Genomic DNA, 24071 nt, shown 5'->3' on the forward strand with positions numbered 1-24071 from the left:
CCAAAAATGATCATTGTGTAATAAACGCCACAGCGTTTATTTGAAGAAATACGGTACTTATTTAGCACTAGTGTTGCTACCTGCATATACTTGCAGCTGTACAAAAATACAGGAGTACATCCCACAATTTCTGGGGAAATTGTACCTTCTCTATATATAATTGATTTCCCAAAGCATCCTGACTATTTGATAATGCAGTTGCTGCAAAAATTCCACCACAGTGGAGTGTGTGAGTGTAGAACATGTGTGTGTGTGAGTGTGTAGAACGTGTGTGTGTGTGTGTGTGTAGAACGTGTGTGTGTGTGTGAGTGTGTAGAACGTGTGTGTGTGTGTGTGAGTGTGTATAAGTGTGTGTGTGTGTGTGTGTGTGTTTGAGTGTAGAACGTGTGTGTGTGTGTGAGTGTAGAATGTGCGTGTGTGTGTGAGTGTAGAACGTGTGTTCGTGTGTGAGTGTGAGCTCACCCTCTTCTCCAGGTCGATCATCTTCTGCTTCTTGAGCAGGAAGTCTCCCCAGCCATCCTCGTATGGGTCCACCAGGGTGTGTCTGTTGTAGGAGCGCAGCTAGGACACACGAAACAAGCGCACCCTCAGCTCACTCACACAGACAGAGGCACAGCAGCACACACACGTACGTGTGTGTGTGTCTGTATATGTGTATAGGTGTGTGTCTGTATATGTGCGTGTAGTGTGTATAGGTATGTGTGTGTAGGGTGTGTAGTGTGTGTGTATGGTGTGTTGTGTGTAGGTATCAGTAATCAGTAATCAGGTAATCAGTGTCAGCGCTTTGCGTCGGGGTGCTGTTCGCCCTGTCGGGGGTTATTTTCCCGATAATGACCGGCGTTCTATACATTATCCCTTACATATACAGTCAGTACAGTAGTGACTAGCCCACACTAGCAATGTTTCTGTTAACGTTAAATAAAATGAGGCACACAATTCCGAGGAAAACCCACAAAGCACAGTCACGCTGCTGCTGCTGCTTTTTCATTAATTTTTATTAATTTTCACATTTGAAATTCTGTTTAACAACTATTTGAATATATATTCAAATTTAGAATATTCGTTGACAGCCTTAGTGTGTATAGGTGTGTGTGTGTGTATGTATGCGTGTATAGATGGTGTGTGTGTATAGGTGTGTATGTGTTCTCACCCTCAGTCTGGTCTTCTGCAGGTTGCCCCTGAGGATCTTCCTGATCTCTTCCTCACGGCCCCTCGACAGCTGAGGCAGCGCCCGCTCAGCGGGGGGCTTCTTAGGGTGGATGTTCCTGCGGGAGGGGGGGGGTTAGAACCTGCAAGCTGATCTGACCCCCACCCACCCCCGAGGATAGAGAGAAGAAGAGGGGGAGGAGGAGGAGGGGAAGATAGAGAGAAGAGGAGGGGGAGGAGGAGGAGGCTAGAGAGAGGAGGGGGGGAAGAGGAGGAGGGGAGGATAGAGAGAAGAGGAGGAGGAGGAGGCTAGAGAGATGAGGGGGGGAGGATAGAGAGATGAGGAGGGTAGAGAGAGGAGGAGAGTAGAGAGAGGAGGAGGCGGATAGAGAGAGGAGGAGGGGAGGATGAGGAGGGGAGGATAGAGAGAAGAGGAGGGGGAGGAGGAGGAGGCTAGAGAGAGGACAGGGGGAGGATGAGGAGGGGAGGATAGAGAGAAGAGGAGGAGGAGGAGGAGGAGGAGGAGGCTAGAGAGAGGACAGGGGGAGGATAGAGAGAAGAGGAGGGGGAGGAGGAGGAGGCGAGAGAGAGGACAGGGGGAGGATAGAGAGAAGAGGAGGATGAGGAGGAGGAGGCTAGAGAGAGGACAGGGGGAGGATGAGGAGGGGAGGATAGAGAGAAGAGGAGGAGGAGGAGGCTAGAGAGAGGACAGGGGGAGGATGAGGAGGGGAGGATAGAGAGAAGAGGAGGAGGAGGAGGAGGCTAGAGAGAGGACAGGGGGAGGATAGAGAGAAGAGGAGGGGGAGGAGGAGGAGGCGAGAGAGAGGACAGGGGGAGGATGAGGATAGAGAGAAGAGGAGGGGGAGGAGGCGAGAGAGAGGACAGGGGGAGGATGAGGATAGAGAGAAGAGGAGGGGGAGGAGGCTAGAGAGAGGACAGGGGGAGGATGAGGAGGGGAGGATAGAGAGAAGAGGAGGAGGAGGAGGCTAGAGAGAGGACGGGGAGGATGAGAAGGGGAGGATAGAGAGAAGAGGAGGAGGAGGAGGAGGCTAGAGAGAGGACAGGGGGAGGATAGAGAGAAGGGGAGGGGGAGGAGGAGGAGGCGAGAGAGAGGACAGGGGGAGGATGACGATAGAGAGAAGAGGAGGGGGAGGAGGAGAAGGGCGAGAGAGAGGACAGGGGGAGGATGAGGATAGAGAGAAGAGGAGGGGGAGGAGGAGGAGGTGAGAGAGAGGACAGGGGGAGGATGAGGATAAAGAGAAGAGGAGGGGGAGGAGGAGGAGGCGAGAGAGAGGACAGGGGGAGGATGAGGATAGAGAGAAGAGGAGGGGGAGGAGGAGGAGGCGAGAGAGATGAGGGGGGGAGGATAGAAAGATGAGGAAGGTAGAGAGAGGAGGAGGGTAGAGAGAGGAGGCGGATAGAGAGAGGAGGAGGAGGATAGAGAGAGGAGGAGGATAGAGAGAGGAGGGTATAGAGAGCAGGAGACTCACTGCATGCAGACAGCAGCAGGTGTGGCGGCTGGCAGCTTGACTCCCCCCCCGCTCTCCACCAGCTCGATGGCCTGCTTCATCTCCATCTTGTGGTAGAAGGCGATGAGCTGCGGTTCTCTGGAGCGCTCGCCTGCGATCAGACACTTCTTCACATACTTTTTATTGAAGCGGTTCAGCCTGCAGGGAGACAGGGAGGGAAGAGGGGGAGGGCGAGAGAATAGAAACACAAAGATAGAGGAAGCAAGAGAGCACAGGGGAGACAGGAGAGACATTTGTTTATTGAGGGAAGAAGTTGAGCTGACAATTGTACAGGGTGCTCCTGCCTACTTGCTAGAGAGAGTGTGTGTGTGTGTCTTACTTGTCCTTCCAGTGGTGGTGTCCGTAGTGCCCACAGATGTCCTCTATCCCTGTCAGCAGGTGGTCCAGGAACTAGGGACAGAGACAAGGAGGTCACATGACCAGGACAGAGCAGGTCACATGACCAATACAGAGCAGGTCACGTGACCAGGACAGAGCAGGTCACGTGACCAGGACAGAGCAAGTCACATGACCAGGACAGAGCAGGTCACGTGACCAGGAGAGAGCAAGTCACATGACCTGCTCACTGAGACCCACCTCTAACCAGAGACAGACAGAGTTCATGCCTCTTGGTGATCACCATGGTGATAACTTGTGCGGCAGTTCGCCACTGACATGTTTGATGCCAGGCGCTGCTATGGAAACTGAGCACTTAATAGATGCACAGATTTTATTTCTGTTTGCGAAGGTATTGTGTTTGGCTGCATGGGAGAAATGCTCCAGATGAGGGGAGGGGGGAGGAGGGGGGAGGAGGAGGTGGGGAGCCATTACAGGTCTGTTCTTGTAGTCCGGGGAGCTGATGACTCACCCTCTAGAGACAATGTGTTTCTGAAGGCTGTGCATGTAGTGTGTGTGTTTGTGTGTGTGTGTTTGTGTATAATTCTATCCCCGGTGTATTAATAGCACCAGAAGGCACTCAGAGCTGAACACTGGTAACTCAAGGACGCTTATGTGAACTGCAGGGATCACAGCGCCAAGAGGGGGTTACTGTACCGCTAACCTGGCAACCTGCAGGATGTCAGGGAGGCCTGAGTGGATGACACCATTCATCACTTCATAAGAGAAAAGAACAGCTCAATTACTGGTGAAGCGGAATCGGGGAATAACATGGGTTTCTTATTAAACCACCAAAACAGACTTGTTATAGAGGTCATAGCTGTTCTACTTCTGCTTGACCACTAGGGGGAGGCAACAGGCCATTTAAAGTTTTTGGGGGGTATTTCACACTGTTCCTTAAGGTCTCCAAATAGGGTATGTAACATTGGTTGGGCTGACAATGGCCCGGGTGCTGTTCTATGAGCCCTGATGCATCCTGTGAAATAGCCAAGGTTTCTCTTTTATGGTATGCTCATGACTATATAGATGAGCTGCGCGCTGATTGGTTGGTTTACAACGAGTGAAGCTGCGGAGCAAAGACGCAACACGGCCAACAGCACTCACTGAAACATCAAAAGGTGGAGACTTGAAATAAAAACGTACAAATAAATCTATTATGTCTACACAACACTGTTTACAACAGACTGACTAGATATTATTTGAAATGATAATGGCCGGGTTTCCCCGATTCGTTAAGAAGCTCTTAACACTAAAAGTGTCTTAGGAGCGTTCTAAGAGCATTCTAGAGCGTTCTTAGAACGCTCGTAAGAAGCTCTTAGCGTTAAGAGCTTCTTAACGAATCGGGGAAACCCGGCCCTTGTGTTCACCACAAGCTGTAGTATGATGTTGTCGCTAACAGTTATTAGCAATGCTAACGTATCCTGCCTGGGAAACCCGGCCTAGGTCGGAACAGCAGCTCTTGTAAAGCATCCTGCTTTCCATTGTCCCAGATTTTCTAAACTGTCCTCAGTGAAATGGGTCGAGCAAGAGACAGACCAGAGCCAATCCCCTGTTGTGATGTCACAACGGGGGATTTTTCAAAACCAACCGTTTTACAGCTACATTTTTTTATTGTGAGATTTGCATAGGAAAGAGGTGTCAATGGACTTTGAGGTTTACTGTATGTCCATTTTACCCACTGAACTGTCGTTATTCAACTGTGACAAGGTAAATTCGGATCTGCAATCAATGACCCCTTTAAGAACATGAAATTAGGAATCTGTGTAGCTCTGAGTTGTCCAACCCTGCTCCTGTAGGGATACCCTCCTGTAGGGTTACACCCAGGGTGGGGGGGTCAGGGGTGAAAGGTCACCTGGGTGTGTATCTCCTCGTTGATGGAGCGTTTGGTCTCCTGCTTCTTCTTGACAGCCAGTAGATCCACCAGCGGCCGAATGGTCATCCCCTGGAGACAGGAGGGGGTTAGGGGGTGTGTGTGTGTGCGTGTGTGTGCGTGTGTGTGTGTTTGTACTTCAAAGCAAAGTTCCTCTGAAGCAAGGATGAAACGAGTCGTGACCACAAAAAGAAATTCGGAATAACATATCAAAGCAGGCCTTTGAAACTTGCACACTTACCAATTAAGTTAACCTCTTTTCTAATTTAGAACATTCTATAAATTCTTTGAGTGTGTGACCATGGCTGGAGATAATTCTGACATTCACAGTGTTCTTTTTAAAACTCTGCTCTGTTGTGTTTAGTCTATTTGCCTTTTGTGCACAACATAGCAGCTAGCTATTCTAGCTGCATCATGCTAACCTAGCGGCACAGCTCTAACTATGCTAGCTTAACCACATGCTAACCTACCAGCACAGCGCTAACTATACTAGCTCAACCTCATGCTAACCTTGCGGCACAGCGCTAACTATGCTAGCTCAACCTCATGCTAACCTACCAACACAGCACTAACTATGCTAGCGAGCGAGTGAGACAGGGGAGGGAGGGAGACAGTAGAGAGGAGAGAGGGGGGGGAGAGAGGAGAGAGAGCGAGAGAGGAGAGAGAGACAGACAGGAGAAAGACGAGGTGAGAGAGAGATGATTATCCCTCAGCCCTGCTGCCACCTGGAGGCCCCACCTGTACAAAGACGGTGAAGAAGATCTGGGTGATGATGGCGGTGAGGAACATGGTCCTCATGGGGAACAGGACCTCGTCCAGCAGGTACCCCAGGGAGAAGGCGATGGCTCCCCGCAGGCCTCCGTATGCGATGATGAACTGGTCCTTGGTGGTGAGCTTCACGATGCGGAACTTGTTGATCACATAGGTGAGGCCCACCACACCTGGAGAACACAGGTGAGACAAGTGGCATTAGAATGCAAGTGTGTGTGTGTGTGTGTGCATATACAGCCGTGGCCAAAAGTATCGGGAGCGACATACATTTTGTGTTTGCAAAGCTTGCTGGGCAAAGAGGGGACTATTTGAATATATTGAAAATGTTCGCGCCCAAAAAGCTTTAAAAATATGAAATGTGCCTTATTGTATTCCAGTATTCTATAGAAACGTGAAAATGTTTTCCTCAAATACTGAAACAGCAAACTTTGCAAAACACAACATTTGTCAATGCCAAAACCATTGCCACACAAAAACGTGTGTGTGCATATAGTGTGTGTTCGCTGATGACATGTTTGGGAAGTTCTTGACACATTTAGAGACATGCAACTTCCTCCACTGGTGAAACTGAACAATGCCCAACACATACACTGTGTTTAAACACAACGCACATCCTGTGTTTAAACACAAGACACATGGAATCAAAGTAGAAGTTCCTTAGACAGTGTGTTTGTATTTGTGGTAAAAAGTGTTGCGTAATGACACCACCCCCCATAGAGAAGCTGAGCAGGGAGACAGGATGCCTTACTGTGTCTCTACACAATGCAGGATATTCTGCTTGTGCGTTTCCTAATTCAGTGCAGTAATTACATCACCTATAACCCCTGACTAGGGCTGGCCCCACTCAGTCGACAAGTCGATTTTCTGGTCGATATGCTCTTGGTCGACCAAGATGTTTTTAGTCGAGCTGCCGTATGGCAGTGTGAGATCTGATTCCCGCTTGTGTCACCATTGCTGAATTAACTAAATGTTCACGAGAAATTGTCGATTATATTATTTAAGACAAGTAAAGCAACTCTAAAAATAGGCTGTATAGTTTAAAAGAAAAGGTGTAACTGTTTTCCCTTTCGTTAATCTGCGTTTTGTTTTGTTTTGGTATTTTGCACACGGCACGAGCACAATTGGCTGCAGAACCACAAACTCTGCCATAGCCACTTTGTCGGTGTTATTAGTCAAAATGGCAAAGAAATCTGTGGTATGGCAGCATTTCATTAAAGTACATTTACAAAGTACCGGGTTACTCGAAAAACGTTGAATGCAAACTATGCCAACAACGGTTTATTTTTCATAGTTCGACGTCGAATATGATGTAGCCTACCACCTGAAAAACATAAGTTGGTCTAGCCCTACTTCGCTCATGCTAACATGCTGGGTTGAAAAATGAATATGCCTATTATAGGAATCACATTCAAATCGAATGACATTATCTTCTCCGGCCAAGACAACAAAATCTTTCTCTGTTGCACCGTTCCCCACTCAGCTTCTACGTAAGTTCGCATGCTGCAAGTTCAGGCAGTGATAAACGCGCTCTGATGATTTAAACAAACAATATTTTGTATTTGTAGTACATTGTAAGAGATAAATACCATCGGCATTCGGTTACAACAGGACTGGTGATACAAGTCTTATTATTAGTAGGCTATTAGCAGCTGAATCTGCAATGTCCAGCAGCCATTGAGTCAGATCGCGAAAATGTTTGTACTTTTTTTTGTTTAGTGAAAAAAAAACGTTTCGATTAGTCGATTTTCAGACGTTTTAGTCGACCAAAGAAAATCTTAGTCGGGGACAGCCCTACCCCTGACCCCTGCCACCCTCTCTCTCCTCTCACCATATGACCCTCCCTGACCCCTGACCCCTGCCACCCTCTCTCTCCTCTCACCAAATGACCCTCCCTGACCCCTGACCCCTGCCACCCTGTCTCTCCTCTCACCATATGACCCTCCCTGACCCCTGACCCCTGCCACCCTCTCTCTCCTCTCACCATATGACCCTCCCTGACCCCTGCCACCCTCTCTCTCCTCTCACCATATGACCCTCCCTGACCCCTGACCCCTGCCACCCTCTCTCTCCTCTCACCATATGACCCTCCCTGACCCCTGCCACCCTCTCTCTCCTCTCACCATATGACCCTCCCTGACCCCTGACCCCTGCCACCCTCTCTCTCCTCTCACCATATGACCCTCCCTGACCCCTGCCACCCTCTCTCTCCTCTCACCATATGACCCTCCCTGACCCCTGCCACCCTCTCTCTCCTCTCACCATATGACCCTCCCTGACCCCTGACCCCTGCCACCCTCTCTCTCCTCTCACCATATGACCCTCCCTGACCCCTGCCACCCTCTCTCTCCTCTCACCATATGACCCTCCCTGACCCCTGCCACCCTCTCACCATATGACCCTCCCTGACCCCTGCCACCCTCTCTCTCCTCTCACCATATGACCCTCCCTGACCCCTGCCACCCTCTCTCTCCTCTCACCATATGACCCTCCCTGACCCCTGCCACCCTCTCTCTCCTCTCACCATATGACCCTCCCTGACCCCTGACCCCTGACCAGACCCACCTATGACCCGGGCCAGTAGACAGAGGATGACGGTGGCGGTGACGAAGGTCCAGTTCCAGGCGTGCGGGCCGGCCACTGTGGACACGCCCAGGAAGATGAAGATGAGCGTCTCGCTCACGCTGCTCCACATCTTCAGGAAGTACTTGATGGTGGTGTGGGACTTGTGGGATATGTTGGCTTCCACATAGGGACGCATTGTGGCTCCACAGGCAATCAGTCTGGAGGGAGAGAGGGAGGGAGGGAGAGAGGGAGCGAGCAAGGGAGAGAGGGAGGGAGCGAAAGAGAGAGGGAGGGAGCGAAAGAGAGAGAGAGAGAGAGAGAGAGAGAGAGAGAGAGAGAGAGAGAGAGAGAGAGAGAGAGAGAGAGAGAGAGAGAGAGAGAGAGTAAGGGAGGGAGTGAGGGAGGGAGGGAGGGAGGGTGAGTAAACAGCTCTTTCAGGTACACAGGTGTGTTGGGTTCTCTGACTGGTCCAGCAGATAAGGGAAGCTGAAAAGCTGCAGGCTTTTAGCCTGACCAGAACCCAGAACCACAACCCAGAACCAGAACCCAGAAGCATGCTGTACTGGGAGGCCCTCCTGTCCCTCTCCTATCCCTCCTCTGCTCTCCTCCCCTTCTCTCCCTCCTGCCCCTCCCCTCCCCTCCCCTCCCCTCTCCTCTCTCCTCTCCTCTCCTCTCCTCTCCTCTCCTCTCCCTCCTCTCCTCTCCTCTCCCTCCTCCCCTCTTCTATCCCTCCTCCTCTCTCCCTCCTCCCCCTCCACTCTCCTCTCTTCCTCTCCTAAGGTCTGATTCATAACCCTGACAAAACATCCTGACAGTTCATCTACCTTGGAAATGAGTTATCACTCTCCAGCTCTTTAAAAGAGAGGGGAGAGAGAGGGGGGGACAGGAGAGAGGTGTGTGAGTGTGTGTGTGTGTGTGCGTACTCACGCCATGATGCCAGACAGGTGGAACACCTCAGCTGACAGGTAGGCCATGTAGCTGTACACGAAGACGAACAGCGGCTCGATGACGCGCGTGTGGGAGGTGAAGCGGGACGTGAAGGCCGCCAGCAGCCCGTAGATGGCGCCCACGAGCACCCCGCCCAGCGACACCACCAGGAAACAGATGACACCCAGGAAGACATCCATCATGGTGACCGTGCCTTCACCTGAGTACTCCTCAAACAGGTGGTACAGCACCTGGGAGGGGGGACACAGAGAGGGGGGAGGGGGGACACACAGAGAGGGGGGAGGGATCAAGAGAGTAGCATTGAGTACAGTAGAGTACAGACCTCATCAAGTACTCATCAATGATGCAAACCTATTTTTGAAAGAAAATGGCAACTTGAGAAACTTTTTTCACACACATTGACAGAACAGCAGAGAGGAGTTAGAGATTAGAAGGGATGGAGAGATGGAGGAGAGATGAGGAGATGGAGAGATGAGGAGATGGAGAGATGGAGGAGAGATGAGAGGAGATGGAGGAGAGATGAGGAGATGGAGAGATGAGGAGATGGAGGAGAGATGAGGAGATGGAGGAGAGATGAGGAGATGGAGGAGAGATGAGGAGATGGAGGAGAGATGAGAGGAGATGGAGAGATGAGAAGAGATGGAGAGATGAGAGGAGATGGAGGAGAGATGAGAGGAGATGGAGAGATGGAGGAGAGATGAGAGGAGAAGGAGAGATGAGATGGAGAGATGGAGGAGAGATGAGAGGAGAAGGAGAGATGAGAGGAGATGGAGAGATGGAGGAGAGATGAGAGGAGAGATGGGAGGAGATGGAGAGATGGAGAGATGGAGGAGAGATGAGGAGATGAGATGGAGAGATGGAGGAGAGATGAGGAGATGAGATGGAGGAGAGATGAGGAGATGAGATGGAGGAGATATGAGGAGAGGAGATGGAGAAGAAATGGAGAGATGGAGGAGAGGAGATGGAGAGATGGAGGAGAGATGAGGAGAGGAGATGGAGGAGAGGAGATGGAGAGATGGAGGAGAGGAGATGGAGAGATGAGGAGAGGAGATGGAGGAGAGATGGAGAAGAGATGAGAGGAGATGGAGAGATGAGAGGAGAGATGAGAGGAGATGGAGAGTGGAGAGGAGAGATGAGGAGAGTGGAGAGGAGATGGAGAGATGGAGGAGAGATGAGGAGATGAGATGGAGGAGAGATGAGGAGATGAGATGGAGAGATGAGGAGATGAGATGGAGAGATGGAGGAGAGATGAGAGGAGAAGGGATGGAAACAGTAGGATGAAGCAGCAGGTTTCAGAAGAAAAAAAAGAAATGCAAACAGGAAGTTGACCGGTTAGCTGGATAAACCACTTCCTCTGCCATTGTGTGTCTGCCTGCCTGCGCGTGTGTGTGTGTGTGTGTGTGTGTGTGTGTGTGTGTGTGTGTGTGTGTGTGTGTGTGTGTGTGTGTGTGTGTGTAGGGTTAGGCAAGGGGGCACACTGTCTAGCTGCAGCAGTGTGTCCGAGGCCAGAGCAGGGGGGTAGGATGGGGGGGTGGTAATTGGAAATAGATTACACAGAAAGTAGGTCACCGGTCATGGCGGCTGGTCGGCACGGCAGACGCCTAGCGGCCAATCACATAGCTTCTACTAACCCAGTTACAATCACTTATTGAAGGTTGGCGTTGCTGGAAGCTAACAGCGACAAACAGCTCACAGACACACAGCTCACAGACACACAGCTCACAGACACACAGCTCACAGACACACAGCTCAGAGACACACAGCTCACAGACACACAGCTCACAGACACACAGCTCACAGACAAACAGCTCACAGACACACAGCTCACAGACACACAGCTCACAAACACACAGCTCACAGACACACAGCTCACAGACACACAGAAACTTTTCTAAACTTTTTTTTGATTAAGGTAGGGTCAAGCAGACCAGTGCACAACAGAGTACGGTAGAATCCTTGAGTAGAGTTCTCATCAAGTCTGCCTTGCTCCATGGTAGCTTTGTAGACTAGCTTGTATTTGTTGTGCTTGAAAATGCATGAAAATGAAAAAAGGTGCACAATGACAAGAAATAATTTTGATCACGCCACCAAATACAGACTAAAACTGAAATAACAAGCCTGGCTTGAAAATGTAAGAGGTAGAAAGTACAGATATGTGTAAAACATTTAAGGATTAAAATAAAAAAGTGGTCAGAAAAATAAATTGTTAAGTAAAAGTACTGATACCAGAAAAGTTTAAGTTCAGTAACAAAATATTTGTACTTTGTTACTATTTATCTCTGGTAGCTTCTGATCTGTGTAGCTTGCTGTGCCACTGCTTGTAAAAACACAACAAATACAGTTTAAAATTATTTGAAACAGCAGAAAACCACTTCCCCTGTCTGTCTGTCTCTAATCGTCCTCCCCCTCCCCCCTTCCCCCTCCACTCACCACGGTGACGGCATCGTTGAGCAGGGACTCCCCGAACACCAGGATGTGCAGCAGCTCGTTGATGTGGATCTCCTCGAACACGGCCAGCACGGCCACGGGGTCCACGGCTGAGATGATGGACCCGAACAGCAGGCAGGGCAGCAGCTCCACCTGGCCCAGGTTGGTGCCTCGGATCTGGCACACCCCAAACAGCAGCCCGCCCACAAAGAAGGCGTTCCACAGAGTTCCCACCACAGCAAACATCAGGATGGTGCCCACGTTCTCCATGAAGGGCCGGATGGGCAGGAAGTAGCCGGCATCCAGGATGATGGGCGGGAGCAGACACAGGAAGAAGAACTGGGAGTCAAGCACGGGGGGGACTTTCTCCCCCGCCAGCCGGATCAGCCCCCCCACCAGCAGCCCCACCACGATCAGGAGACAGCTCTCAGGCACGATGGAGGACAGGCGGGGGATCAGGTGGAAACCTGGAGGGAGGGGGGGGGGGGGAAGAGAGCAGGGGAGGAGGGGAGAGGAGAGCAGGGGAGGAGGGGGAGAGCAGGGGAGGAGGGGAGAGGAGAGCAGGGGAGGAGAGGAGAGGAGGGGAGGGGAGGGGAGGAGAGGAGGAGGGAGGGGAGGAGAGCAGGGGAGGAGGGGGAGAGCAGGGGAGGAGGGGAGAGGAGAGCAGGGGAGGAGAGGAGAGGAGAGCAGGGGAGGAGAGGAGAGCAGGGGAGGAGGGGGAGAGCAGGGGAGGAGAGGAGAGCAGGGGAGGAGGGGAGAGCAGGGGAGCGGAGAGCAGGGGAGAGGAGAACAGGAGAAGGATTAGAGAAAACAGATTATTGTTCAATGTTTTGTTTAATGTTCTCGCTGAGTGCTTACTTTAACATGCCAGAGCTTGCTTACATTGAGACACACTCACACACTCTCACACACACACACTCTCACAGGATAGCCTCCACCCTGACCTCTACAGGAAGGGCCTCTGCACACCACAGGAAGCAGGAAGGAGTGATCACAGCCAATCAGAGAAGCACGTTGCATCCCTGCAGGAAGGAGCCCTCACTGCCCCCCAAGAGGGTCCTCCTTCCTCGTCCCCTGACACCAACAGGCTTGCTGGAATGTGGAGGGAGGGGACAGACACATCCAGATTCTAACGTGCTGTGGTGCCAGGCTGTGTTGGGTGTCCTGTGTGTGGTGCTAGGCTGTGTTGGGTGTCCTGTGTGTGGTGCTAGGCTGTGTTGGGTGTCCTGTGTGTGGTGCTAGGCTGTGTTGGGTGTCCTGTGTGTGGTGCTAGGCTGTGTTGGGTGTCCTGTGTGTGGTGCTAGGCTGTGTTGGGTGTCCTGTGTGTGGTGCTAGGCTGTGTTGGGTGTCCTGTGTGTGGTGCTAGGCTGTGTTGGGTGTCCTGTGTGTGGTGCTAGGCTGTGTTGGGTGTCCTGTGTGTGGTGCCAGGCTGTGTTGGGTGTCCTGTGTGTGGTGCTAGGCTGTGTTGGGTGTCCTGTGTGTGGTGCTAGGCTGTGTTAGGTGTCCCGTGTGTGGTGCTAGGCTGTGTTGGGTGTCCCGTGTGTGGTGCTAGGCTGTGTTGGGTGTCCCGTGTGTGGTGCTAGGCTGTGTTGGGTGTCCCGTGTGTGGTGCTAGGCTGTGTTGGGTGTCCTGTGTGTGGTGCTAGGCTGTGTTGGGTGTCCCGTGTGTGGTGCTAGGCTGTGTTGGGTGTCCCGTGTGTGGTGCTAGGCTGTGTTGGGTGTCCTGTGTGTGGTGCTAGGCTGTGTTGGGTGTCCTGTGTGTGGTGCTAGGCTGTGTTGGGTGTCCTGTGTGTGGTGCTAGGCTGTGTTGGGTGTCCAGTGTGTGGTGCTAGGCTGTGTTGGGTGTCCTGTGTGTGGTGTTAGGCTGTGTTGGGTGTCCTGTGTGTGGTGCTAGGCTGTGTTGGGTGTCCTGTGTGTGGTGCTAGGCTGTGTTGGGTGTCCTGTGTGTGGTGCTAGGCTGTGTTGGGTGTCCTGTGTGTGGTGCTAGGCTGTGTTGGGTGTCCTGTGTGTGGTGCTAGGCTGTGTTGGGTGTCCAGTGTGTGGTGCTAGGCTGTGTTGGGTGTCCAGTGTTGTGTTACAGCAGCTGTAGGTCAACTCAGCACAATGCAAAGACAATGTAAATGTGGTGGTTAAGCAGGACAGAGGCAGGGAGAGGGCTAGGGTTTCACCTCATCACACTCACTGTTTCCACTCCCTAACCCTGACAGAGAGGGACCGAGAGAGAGAGACAGAGGGACAGAGAGAGAGAGACAGAGGGACCGAGAGAGAGAGACAGAGGGACAGAGAGAGAGACAGAGAGGGAAAGAGGGAAAGAGGGAAAGAGACAGAGACAGAGACAGAGACAGAGACAGAGACAGAGACAGAGACAGAGAGAGAGAGAGAGAGAGGGACCGAGAGAGAGAGAGGGACCGAGAGAGAGGGACAGAGAGAGAGGGACAGAGAGAGGGGGACAGAGAGAGAGGGACAGAGAGAGAGGGACAGACAGACAGAGAGAGAGACAGACAGACAGAGAGAGGGACAGAGAGAGAGAGGGACAGACAGACAGAGAGGAGTGTGGTGTGAAAAGATGTCAGTGAAAGCCGGTGATTGAAGAAATGAAAGCAGCGTCTCTTAGACCCAAAACAGACTTCCTGCCATGAGATGATGTCTCTCATGCCTGGATTATCACCAGACATGTCGACTGTGATGTCACCATAGGAAGCTCTTCAACCGACACCATCATTACACACGACTACAGTGTCAGTGGGATGGGTTGTCTAAATGGTAGATGGCCTTTAAAGCCTGTTTACGAACTCTGCACATTCTGGGAGATAACCATGAACTGAACCCACACAGGGGAAGTAGGGAATCTTAGGTTGAAAGCATTGTTTGTTCCAGTCTAGACACATGTTCTAACTACAGTGTGTTTAGACACCATGTTCTAACTACAGTGTGTTTAGACACCATGTTCTAACTACAGTGTGTTTAGACACCATGTTCTAACTACAGTGTGTTTAGACACCATGTTCTAACTACAGTGTGTTTAGACACCATGTTCTAACTACAGTGTGTTTAGACACCATGTTCTAACTACAGTGTGTTTAGACACCATGTTCTAACTACAGTGTGTTTATACCCTGGCTGAGCAGGGTGTGGTGATGACCCAGGGCTTGAAATTCACTTTTAGTTAGGAGCACCAGCAAAAATGAAGGAGCACCACAACTCAAATGTTTGTTTTATATTTATTTTGCTGGCTAGTTAGCTCAGTGTCACGTGACAACAGAGTGCAGCGACGGGGAGACACTGATGGCTAATATTAACCATCAATCTAGGAGTCATATGGCTGAGCGGTTAGGGAATCGGGCTAGTAATCAGATGGTCGCTGGTTCGATTCCCGGCCGGTGCGTGACATTGTGTCCTTGTGCAAGGCACTTCACCCTACTTGCCTCGGGGAGAATGTCCCTGTACTTACTGTAAGTCGCTCTGGATAAGAGCGTCTGCTAAATGACTAAATGTAATGTAAATGATTGTAAAACCGAGTTTAACTTGTCATAGTTGAATACTTAGTAGTTGAACAACAGTTTGGTGGGTAAAATGGACATATAGTGAACCTCAAAGTCCACCTCACCCTATCCTAACGTTATTTCATTTTCCTGACTATTTCATTTGAATAAATAACCTGTGTTGTCATGTAAATCTACAATTCACGTTGCATGTTTGGCTATGTTGCGTCTTTGCTCCGCAGCTTCGCTCGTTGGAAACCCACCAATCAGCGCACAGCTCTTCTATATATTCATGAGCATACCATAAAAGGGGAAAAAACTCCAGGGCTATTTCACAGGGTGCACCAGAGGGCATAGAACAGCACCCAGGCCATTTTCAGCCCAACCAATGTAACACACCCTATTCAGAGACCTTAAGTAACACTGTGAAATACCCTATAAAATCAGTAAATGCAGGCATGCAAACAGGCCAGGGGTCAAAAGGTGAGAAGGATACAGCATGCTCCCCCATAAGGACACTTATTACATTTGAAAGTTCAATCAATCTGGTGTTCTTTGAGAGCAGAACCTTAAGCTTGCTTTCCGATGGGCATGTCACTCTGCAGTTCAGCAGGGTTCAACTGCAGTTCGGTTCATTTGTCGGACTGACCAGTTTTGCAGACTTTGAAAAAACCTCTCCCCACTCAGCCTCTGATTGGCTGTGAGGTTTAGGCCTTAGGAGTGACGATTGGTTCCAGAGCCAGTTGCAAAGTTGCGAAGCACGGGTACAATTCTGTGTTGGCCATGTAGGATACCCATTTCAGTTTCAAAAGGGTGAGTTTCACCTAAAGGTGAGGAGCTTGCAAGCTTGTAAATGACCCCTTTAAAGTTTAGAATGTACAAATTCAGTCTCTCTCAAGTCTCACGCATTTCAACCATTTCAGACACTGTCACGCAACACCTTGCATTTCTCCTGCTGAGAAGTCATGGATAACTTGTCCTGCTGACTAACGCGTGTTTTGTAAAGAAATTAAAACAGGTCACACCATACCAATTATTTGCACTCGCACAAATGCTCCCAAATATATTTCAAGGTTGCACAGACACAATCTTGGCAGCAGCAAAATGGTGGCAATATCAAGCCCTGTAACCAGATGAGATCAGGTTCATCCACCAGATCAGTATGGCCTCATCACACACAGCACTGACAGCACAGACAGCACAGACAGCACTGACAGCACAGACAGCAGACAGCACAGACAGCAGACAACACAGACAGCACAGACAGCAGACAACACAGACAGCACAGACAGCAGACAACACAGACAGCACAGACAGCACAGACAGCACAGACAGCACAGACAGCACTGACAGCACAGACAACACAGACAACACAGACAGCACAGACAGCACAGACAGCACAGACAGCACAGACAGCACAGACAGCAGACAACACAGACAACACAGACAGCACAGACAGCAGACAACACAGACAGCACAGACAGCAGACAACACAGACAACACAGACAGCAGACAACACAGACAACACAGACAGCAGACAACACAGACAGCACAGACAGCACAGACAGCACAGACAGCAGACAGCACAGACAGCACAGACAGCACAGACAACACAGACAGCACAGACAACACAGACAGCACAGACAGCAGACAACACAGACAACACAGACAACACAGACAACACAGACAACACAGACAACACAGACAGCACAGACAGCACAGACAGCACAGACAGCACAGACAGCACAGACAGCAGACAGCACAGACAACACAGACAGCACAGACAGCACAGACAACACAGACAGCACAGACAACACAGACAGCACAGACAGCAGACAACACAGACAACACAGACAGCAGACAACACAGACAACACAGACAACACAGACAGCAGACAACACAGACAACACAGACAGCAGACAACACAGACAGCACAGACAGCACTGACAGCACAGACAGCACAGACAGCACAGACAGCACAGACAGCACAGACAACACAGACAGAACTGACAGCACAGACAGCACAGACAGCACAGACAGCACAGACAGCACAGACAGCCCTCCCCCAGCCTAGCACAGGTCGTCTGCTGAACCTGCACCACCAGTGGGCTGATTTGGCTAAATCTGTCGGTCTAATGTGAACATCTACTACTATGATCAGACCATCAACACAGCACTATTTAACACCAGACGCAAATCATTAAGGACAGCCTATCATCATCACCGTTTACCATTAAGAAACATAACACACCAGATGCTAAGCCGGACACAAAGCGATACTGCCCAGTTGTCAAACAGGGGTTTTCCTCCAACGTTTGACTCAAGAAACCCTCCAGAGAGAAACCATGTATTCTTCCCTCCGCAGGGAGTGGCGTTTCAATGAATGATATCTCTGAGGGTGTGTAACTGTGGTTAGTCATCCAGCAAACAGCAGCTAGCTGAGATGACCTGTGCTCTAGGTCCTGGGTAACAAAGCGGCTCTCAGCAGAGTCAACATGCAGCTCTACGCAGAGGGAAACGCCCACAGGTATCAGCCTACCCCTGACCACGTTAGTTTGGCAGCATCATTCCCTGATCCCCCCTCTCCTCCCCCTCCTCCCTCACCCCCTCCTTCCTTACCCCCCCTCTCCTCCCCCTCCTCCCTCACCCCCTCCTTCCTTACCCCCCCTCTCCTCCCCCTCCTCCCTCCCCCCTCCCTAGAGACTGATAACAGGGTGACTGACTACACACAGTGAAATGATACAGTAGTTCTGATAATAACAACACATAATAGTGGCAGCACACAGATACTCCCGGGTTCGAGCCCATGGGAGCCGTGTTGTGTGTGTGTGACAGAAGATAAGAGCAGCCATGATGGGGGCTGGGCTGCACTCAACCATGGCTTGGTAACCAGCAGGGAACACGGGCCCACACAGCGGGAAAATGAGGCTAACAGCATCTGAATGAAGAGTGCTAAATGTCTTGTGTATATATACACACACACTAGCACAGCACAGACGCATAGGGGTCAGTCTTAACACACACACACACACACACACACACACACACACACACACACATAGGGGTCAGTCTTAACACACACACACACACACACACACATAGGGGTCAGTCTTAACACACACACACACATTTTTCTGGGTACTGGCAGTCTGCAGTATTCCTGCCCTTCAAGGTGTCACCATGGCAGCACCATCTGGTCTGCCTCACGCCCCGGGCCTCACCCCCTCCGGGCCTCACCCACTCCGGGCCTCACCCCCTCCGGGCCACACTCCCTCCGGGCCTCACCCACTCCGGGCCTCCCCTCTGGGCCTCCCCTCTGGGCCTCACCTCCAGGCCTCCCCTCTGGGCCTCACCTCCAGGCCTCCCCTCTGGGCCTCACCCCCTCTGGGCCTCACCTCCAGGCCTCCCCTCTGGGCCTCACCCCCTCTGGGCCTCACCTCCAGGCCTCCCCTCCACACACAGACACCAGCGAGCTAAACCCTGGGGATACTGCCCGTTAAGGGTGTGTGTGTGTGTGTGTGTGTGTGTGTGTGTGTGTGTGTGTGTGTGTGTCCTCGGTCAATGTGAGCCAACCCTGGCCTAGCGGTGTTCATCAATAATGAATAGCGCTTGAAGCATTTCTGTCCTGCTGAGATTCTGCCTGACCCAGGATGCAGGACAGGACCTACCATGGCACTAAGACTACTGATCCAGCAGGACAGGACCTACCATGGCACTAAGACTACTGATCCAGCAGGACAGGACCTACCATGGCACTAAGACTACTGAGTGTGTGAGCGAGAGAGTACAGTAATGAGCTGAGTGTGTGAGCGAGAGAGTACAGTAATGAGCTGGCCGACAGCTCATGTAGACTCTGCATGGCCACAGTGGTGTCACACATTAGCTAAAGATTAAAGCAGTAAAACACAACACAATCTAGAGGGCCAAGGCTGGCCCCACACCTCCAATCACAGCCCTCCTAATCTCCTTTACTAGCAACCTTCCTGGAGAACTTGAACTAGGGTCATTAGCACTAAACAAGGCTGTTGACACTCGGATTCCGTTAACAGATAAACAATGTTTAGCAGACACACCACTGATTCTACACACCCTTCCAGTGTACGCACACACACACACACACCCCACCAGTCCTCAACAGTCCTCTGCACAGACTGCAGACGACACGCTGGAAAACCCAACAGAGACGTCGACACGCACGCTCTTACAGCTAATCACACCTACTGACTGTATTGACCGGTAGGAAGAGCAACGACACAGGCGAGAGGGAAGGAGAGAGAGGGCACAGGGGGAGAGAGGAGGCAGGTAGGGGGAGAGAGAGGGGGAGAGAGAGCAGAGGGGGAGAGAGAAGGCAGGTAGGGGGAGAGAGAGGGGGAGAGAGAGCAGGAGGGGGAGAGAGGAGGCAGGTAGGGGGAGAGAAAGGGGGAGAGAGGGCAGAGGGGGAGAGAGGAGGCAGGTAGAGGGAGAGAAAGGGGGAGAGAGGGCAGAGGGGGAGAGAGGAGGCAGGTAGAGGGAGAGAGAAGGCAGGTAGGGGGAGAGAGAAGGGGAGAGAGACAGAGGGGGAGAGAGGACGCAGGTAGGGGGAGAGAAAGGGGGAGAGAGGGCAGAGGGGGAGAGAGGAGGCAGGTAGGGGGAGAGAGAAGGGGAGAGAGAGCAGAGGGGGAGAGAGGAGGCAGGTAGGGGGAGAGAGGAGGCAGGTAGGGGGAGAGAAAGGGGGAGAGAGGGCAGAGGGGGAGAGAGAAGGCAGGTAGGGGGAGAGAGAAGGGGAGAGAGAGCAGAGGGGGAGAGAGGAGGTAGGTAGGGGGAGAGAGAAGGGGAGAGAGAGCAGAGGGGGAGAGAGGAGGCAGGTAGGGGGAGAGAGGAGGCAGGTAGGGGGAGAGAAAGGGGGAGAGAGGGCAGAGGAGGAGAGGAGGGCAGGCCTGGTCGCAGTGGTGAGTCGCTGTACAGAGTTGGGTCATCAGCATGAACAGGAAGCTGTCATAACCCACTACAGCACAATGTGACCTCATCCTTGTTCCAGCCTGCCTCCCACCTCCCTCAGGAAATCACCTCCCTCCTTAGTAAATAGGCCTACCTCTGAACAGACTATATCCCATTCACTCCTTTAACCCTGAGAGGATGGTGATGTCACACGAGCAGATAAGCTGTGGGCTCTGAAAGAAACGCATGAGGAGACACTGCAGAGTCCTCACAGCACAGGGAGGGAGGGAGGGAGGGAGGGAGGGAGGGAGGGAGGGAGGGAGGGAGGGAGGGAGGGAGGGAGGGAGGGAGGGAGGGAGGGAGGGAGGGAGGGAGGTGTTGTGTCCGGGGGGGTATTGTGGGTGATGTGATGTGACAGAGCAGCGGAGACTCCCAGCCAGGCAGCAAGTGACGAAGGAGGAAATGAAAAGTTGTAGTAGCAGAAGATCCAATCATAACAGAAAAAGTTGTCTAATGACAGTCGGTGTGTGTGTGTGTGTGTGTGCCCTCTGATACCAGTTTTGTAACCCCTTGGCTTAAAAGCAATAATTATTGAGACAGAACAGCATGTTGTGACTGCAGCTTGGTCATTCCCTCAGAGATGCGCATTTCTGCTGAGTCAGACTGTGTCAGAACATCAACACTGTACTTCTGATCCTTGATTTCCCACTGTACTTTCATCATGCACTATTTAGTCATGTCGCTTCAGATAAAAGCATATGTTCAGTGACTAAAACGTAATGTAATGTTGCACCATGTACTTGCATGGTAACCACAGCATTCTCAACCATGCATGCGGAAGCTTAGTTATCGGAGCTCACACGGGTTACGACTGAGACACTGGGCCACCGTGTGTTGAGTGATGGATGCAGGGTGATGTAGCACAGTCACCACTTCAGTCTCCACCTCAGTCACTGAATCGCATTTAGCCAACTGAGCCCTTACACACCGTAGCGTCACGGTAAAACGAGAGGTCCAAATATTATCGTTTCACAGCTGTCACTATGAATCACATCCACACAAGTTTTGGAAACATAGCTCAACTGCAAAGGTGTTCAGGGTCTCTAGCTGGAACTAGACAGAACACAACATTAATTCTGATGCTTAAAACACAATTTTTCGTACCAAGTGTAAATAATTAACCAGTGTCAGAATCGTTTGTACTAAACCTAGGAGAGGACCCATTCAAAGAAATAGCTGACCAATGCATTACCCTGTTATTATATCGGTGTTTAGGTTAACCAACCCGGAAAAACCACACTAACCAGCAATGGTAGCTAGCTCTCGGTACTTGAAATACACAACTCCACACACCCAAACAAGAACTTACCCAATTTCATTAAAGATGCCAGCAGCACCCATAGCGAGATCTCGAAAGGAATGCGTATATGGGGGTAATCCACACCCAGTACTGGAAACGCCTTTTTTTGTGTGTGGTTAAGGTTGGGGTCTTGGCCCCGGTGGTCCGGTCCCGCAGAGCTGTCAAAGGCGCTGGTGTCGGGCGATCTGGCAGCGCCCAGAGGAAACACGGTACCGAGGACCAGGAACACCAGCAGCACCAGCAGCCACAGTCTCACGAAACTTTTGCCGTAGCCGGAGCGGCTGTCTGACATGTAACTAGTAGTCATGGTAGTAGTTGGCGTCAAAACTTATAGACGAAGCAAATGAAGTGGTGACTGCTTGTAATACTACACATATTCCGGTCAAACTTGTGATGGGTCTCCGGTAGAACCCACGGAGCAGACCGAGCCGGACTAGCAGACTGCGGCTAGCGGTCTGTGGAGTCCTTTTCAGGTGAAGCAGGAAACGTTCAGGGTGAACCGTGAGCTACACAGCTGGAAAACAATGTTTTCCACTTAACATACTCGACCTAGATGCTAGGAAACGTGTGCTCAGAATCCCACTTCAAATTGATAAGTTTGTCTTCAGACTGTCGCCGTAGGAACGTCCTCTCTTGAAGGGGTCATTGCAGATGCTGGCGAACAAAAATCGACAGTCGCATCCTGAAGCTCCTACTAGCCAAGAAACGTATCCAACTAAAGGACAACGGATCAATAATGACCTTCAGATAAATACACAGAGCTGTCACGCTGCATATTTATAAGTATCCGGAAAAATGTCAACTTCGCATATTCCCTGCAGCCTTCGTTATGCGCGAGCCCTGTCCCAACAAGACTAGACAAGACCTCTGAACTCGGACGATGCCTGACGGGGCGCAAGACACTCAATTTGCTACCATCTTGAACGCATCCCGCGCGCAGTCTCCTCGTGATGCTGTCACGGCGATCGAGCTGTTTAGTTTGAAATGATCCGCAAACTGAAATTCAACCTTCAAAACGCACACCCTTTTCGCGGAGGTTTTATAGATGACAGAAGAGTGGGGAGCGGTCGATGTCTACACCACAGTGACCCCTACTGGAGAGGAGGCTGTAGTTGTGCAAGGGAACCCCCACAAAGTTCTATTGAAATCTCACTGTCGACTGTGACTTCCAAGCCTGTCAGGCAGAGCCGGTTACTGGCAGCACGTTCTCCACCCCTTCCGCGTGGGCGGTGGTTTCTGTGGCGCGGATTGCCCCTGGACTACAGAACACATTTGTTTACGGCAGCTCACAGCTCTACAGTAGGCCGCCTATACTGCCAAATTAGAACTTTGATCTTAGAAAATACATTTTTGATAGTAGAGGACTGCAGCTCAAAGTCCACCCTCACTGATTAAAAGGCCTTTCAACATTCAGTCATGTACTAACACTAGTGGCTGTACCCAGCACATCCAGCCACACTGACTTGAAATTCCGGTTGTGTCAAACAGTGTTTGAATGATGATGTAATACTAGAATGCCCATTGTTAAAACAGTGCTACTGCTATTGTATGACCAGACCTAAGAACCTGATCTACATGAATAGAACTAACAGAATCCTCTAAGCGAGAGGTCATGATGCTTGAAACTGTGTTTAAGGCCTTGAGCCATATTCTAGACCGACAGGTGTAAACTACTCTGTCAGGTGTCTGCAGACATGAACATGCTTACTGCTCAGTCAAGACATGTCACATAGGACACACACACACACACTCACTAACAGACACACCACACCACACACACACACAACTGCAGCAATACACACACATATACACGTGCACACACGACACACTCACTCACAAACACACCACACACACACAAACGCAACAATACACAAAAAACAAACTTGAGCTTTTGTGTGCTGTGCTGTGCTGCAGGTCATAAGCAGACGGGAACCAACATGGACTAACCCTGCCGCTCCTCCAAAGTTAATTTGATCTCATTTGAAGCTTAGAGAACCGAAGCATTTCTTCTGGCATGCTCTGTAAGGGGACACAGAAGCACACACACTCACCCCGTGTTGTGGAGAAGGACCCACACCGGCATTTATATGTGTGTGCACCTCTCGTGTCTGTGTGCAAGTTTGTGTGTGTGTATGTGTGTGTTTGCGTGCATCTAATGTTTGTGTGTGTGTGCGCGTGTGTCTCCATTGGTGTGTGTCTGGAAACAAATTGCAACAACGTGATTCTGAAATGGCATTCCCTTTGAGGAAATAACACAAGTCACTTTGGTTGTGGTGAGATGTGACCCAAATGACTGAGACAAACACATATCTCTCGACCTCAGCTATTCTCAACCCGGTTATGATAGAGTGCTCTCTGAACTTCATGGTTATGAACTTTTCTAACAGGCAGGGTTCAGCTGAGGCAGACGAGGGCGGGGGGATTCCTTGAACCAGGTCTTCACCCCCCCTCGCAGTGCCCCCCCCCCCCCCCCCCATGCTATTACTGTTCCCCACAACCCCTCAGTCTCCATGGAGACCACAAGGCCTGAGAGACCATAGACAGACAGCACTGACTGGTCTCAGATGGAACATGCTAACAATAGCCTGGTAAGGTGGAGCCAGCAGCCTGCTGTGTGCTTGTTGTGCCTTACCTCAGAGGGATGTCAGCCAGCCTGAGCCCTGTCCTGGGACTCACCACAACAGC

At 51.1% G+C, this 24071-nt stretch overlaps 1 protein-coding gene across 3 annotated transcripts in view; it reads right to left on the minus strand.

The window, feature by feature from the left end:
- Window positions 1-22577, minus strand: part of slc9a1a (solute carrier family 9 member A1a) — a 29582-nt gene extending 7005 nt beyond the window's left edge. Inside the window, exons 1-10 of one of the 3 annotated variants that reach the window (XM_047043427.1) lie at window positions 21396-22576; window positions 11632-12095; window positions 9181-9431; window positions 8254-8471; window positions 5659-5861; window positions 4903-4992; window positions 2995-3065; window positions 2637-2813; window positions 1151-1265; window positions 463-561 (exon numbers count right to left, since the gene is read on the minus strand). In XM_047043427.1, coding sequence (XP_046899383.1) covers window positions 463-561; window positions 1151-1265; window positions 2637-2813; window positions 2995-3065; window positions 4903-4992; window positions 5659-5861; window positions 8254-8471; window positions 9181-9431; window positions 11632-12095; window positions 21396-21693 — 1986 coding nt within the window. In that variant the 5' untranslated portion in view covers window positions 21694-22576. Of the gene's footprint in view, window positions 1-462; window positions 562-1150; window positions 1266-2636; window positions 2814-2994; window positions 3066-4902; window positions 4993-5658; window positions 5862-8253; window positions 8472-9180; window positions 9432-11631; window positions 12096-17360; window positions 17691-21395 lie in introns of those variants that run through there. The other 2 variants (XM_047043428.1, XM_047043429.1) reach the window with 2 other exon arrangements.
- Between the last annotated feature and the right edge of the window lie 1494 nt (window positions 22578-24071).

The sequence above is a fragment of the Hypomesus transpacificus genome, chromosome 2 (assembly GCF_021917145.1).
Source record: "Hypomesus transpacificus isolate Combined female chromosome 2, fHypTra1, whole genome shotgun sequence".
Lineage (NCBI taxonomy): Eukaryota > Metazoa > Chordata > Actinopteri > Osmeriformes > Osmeridae > Hypomesus > Hypomesus transpacificus.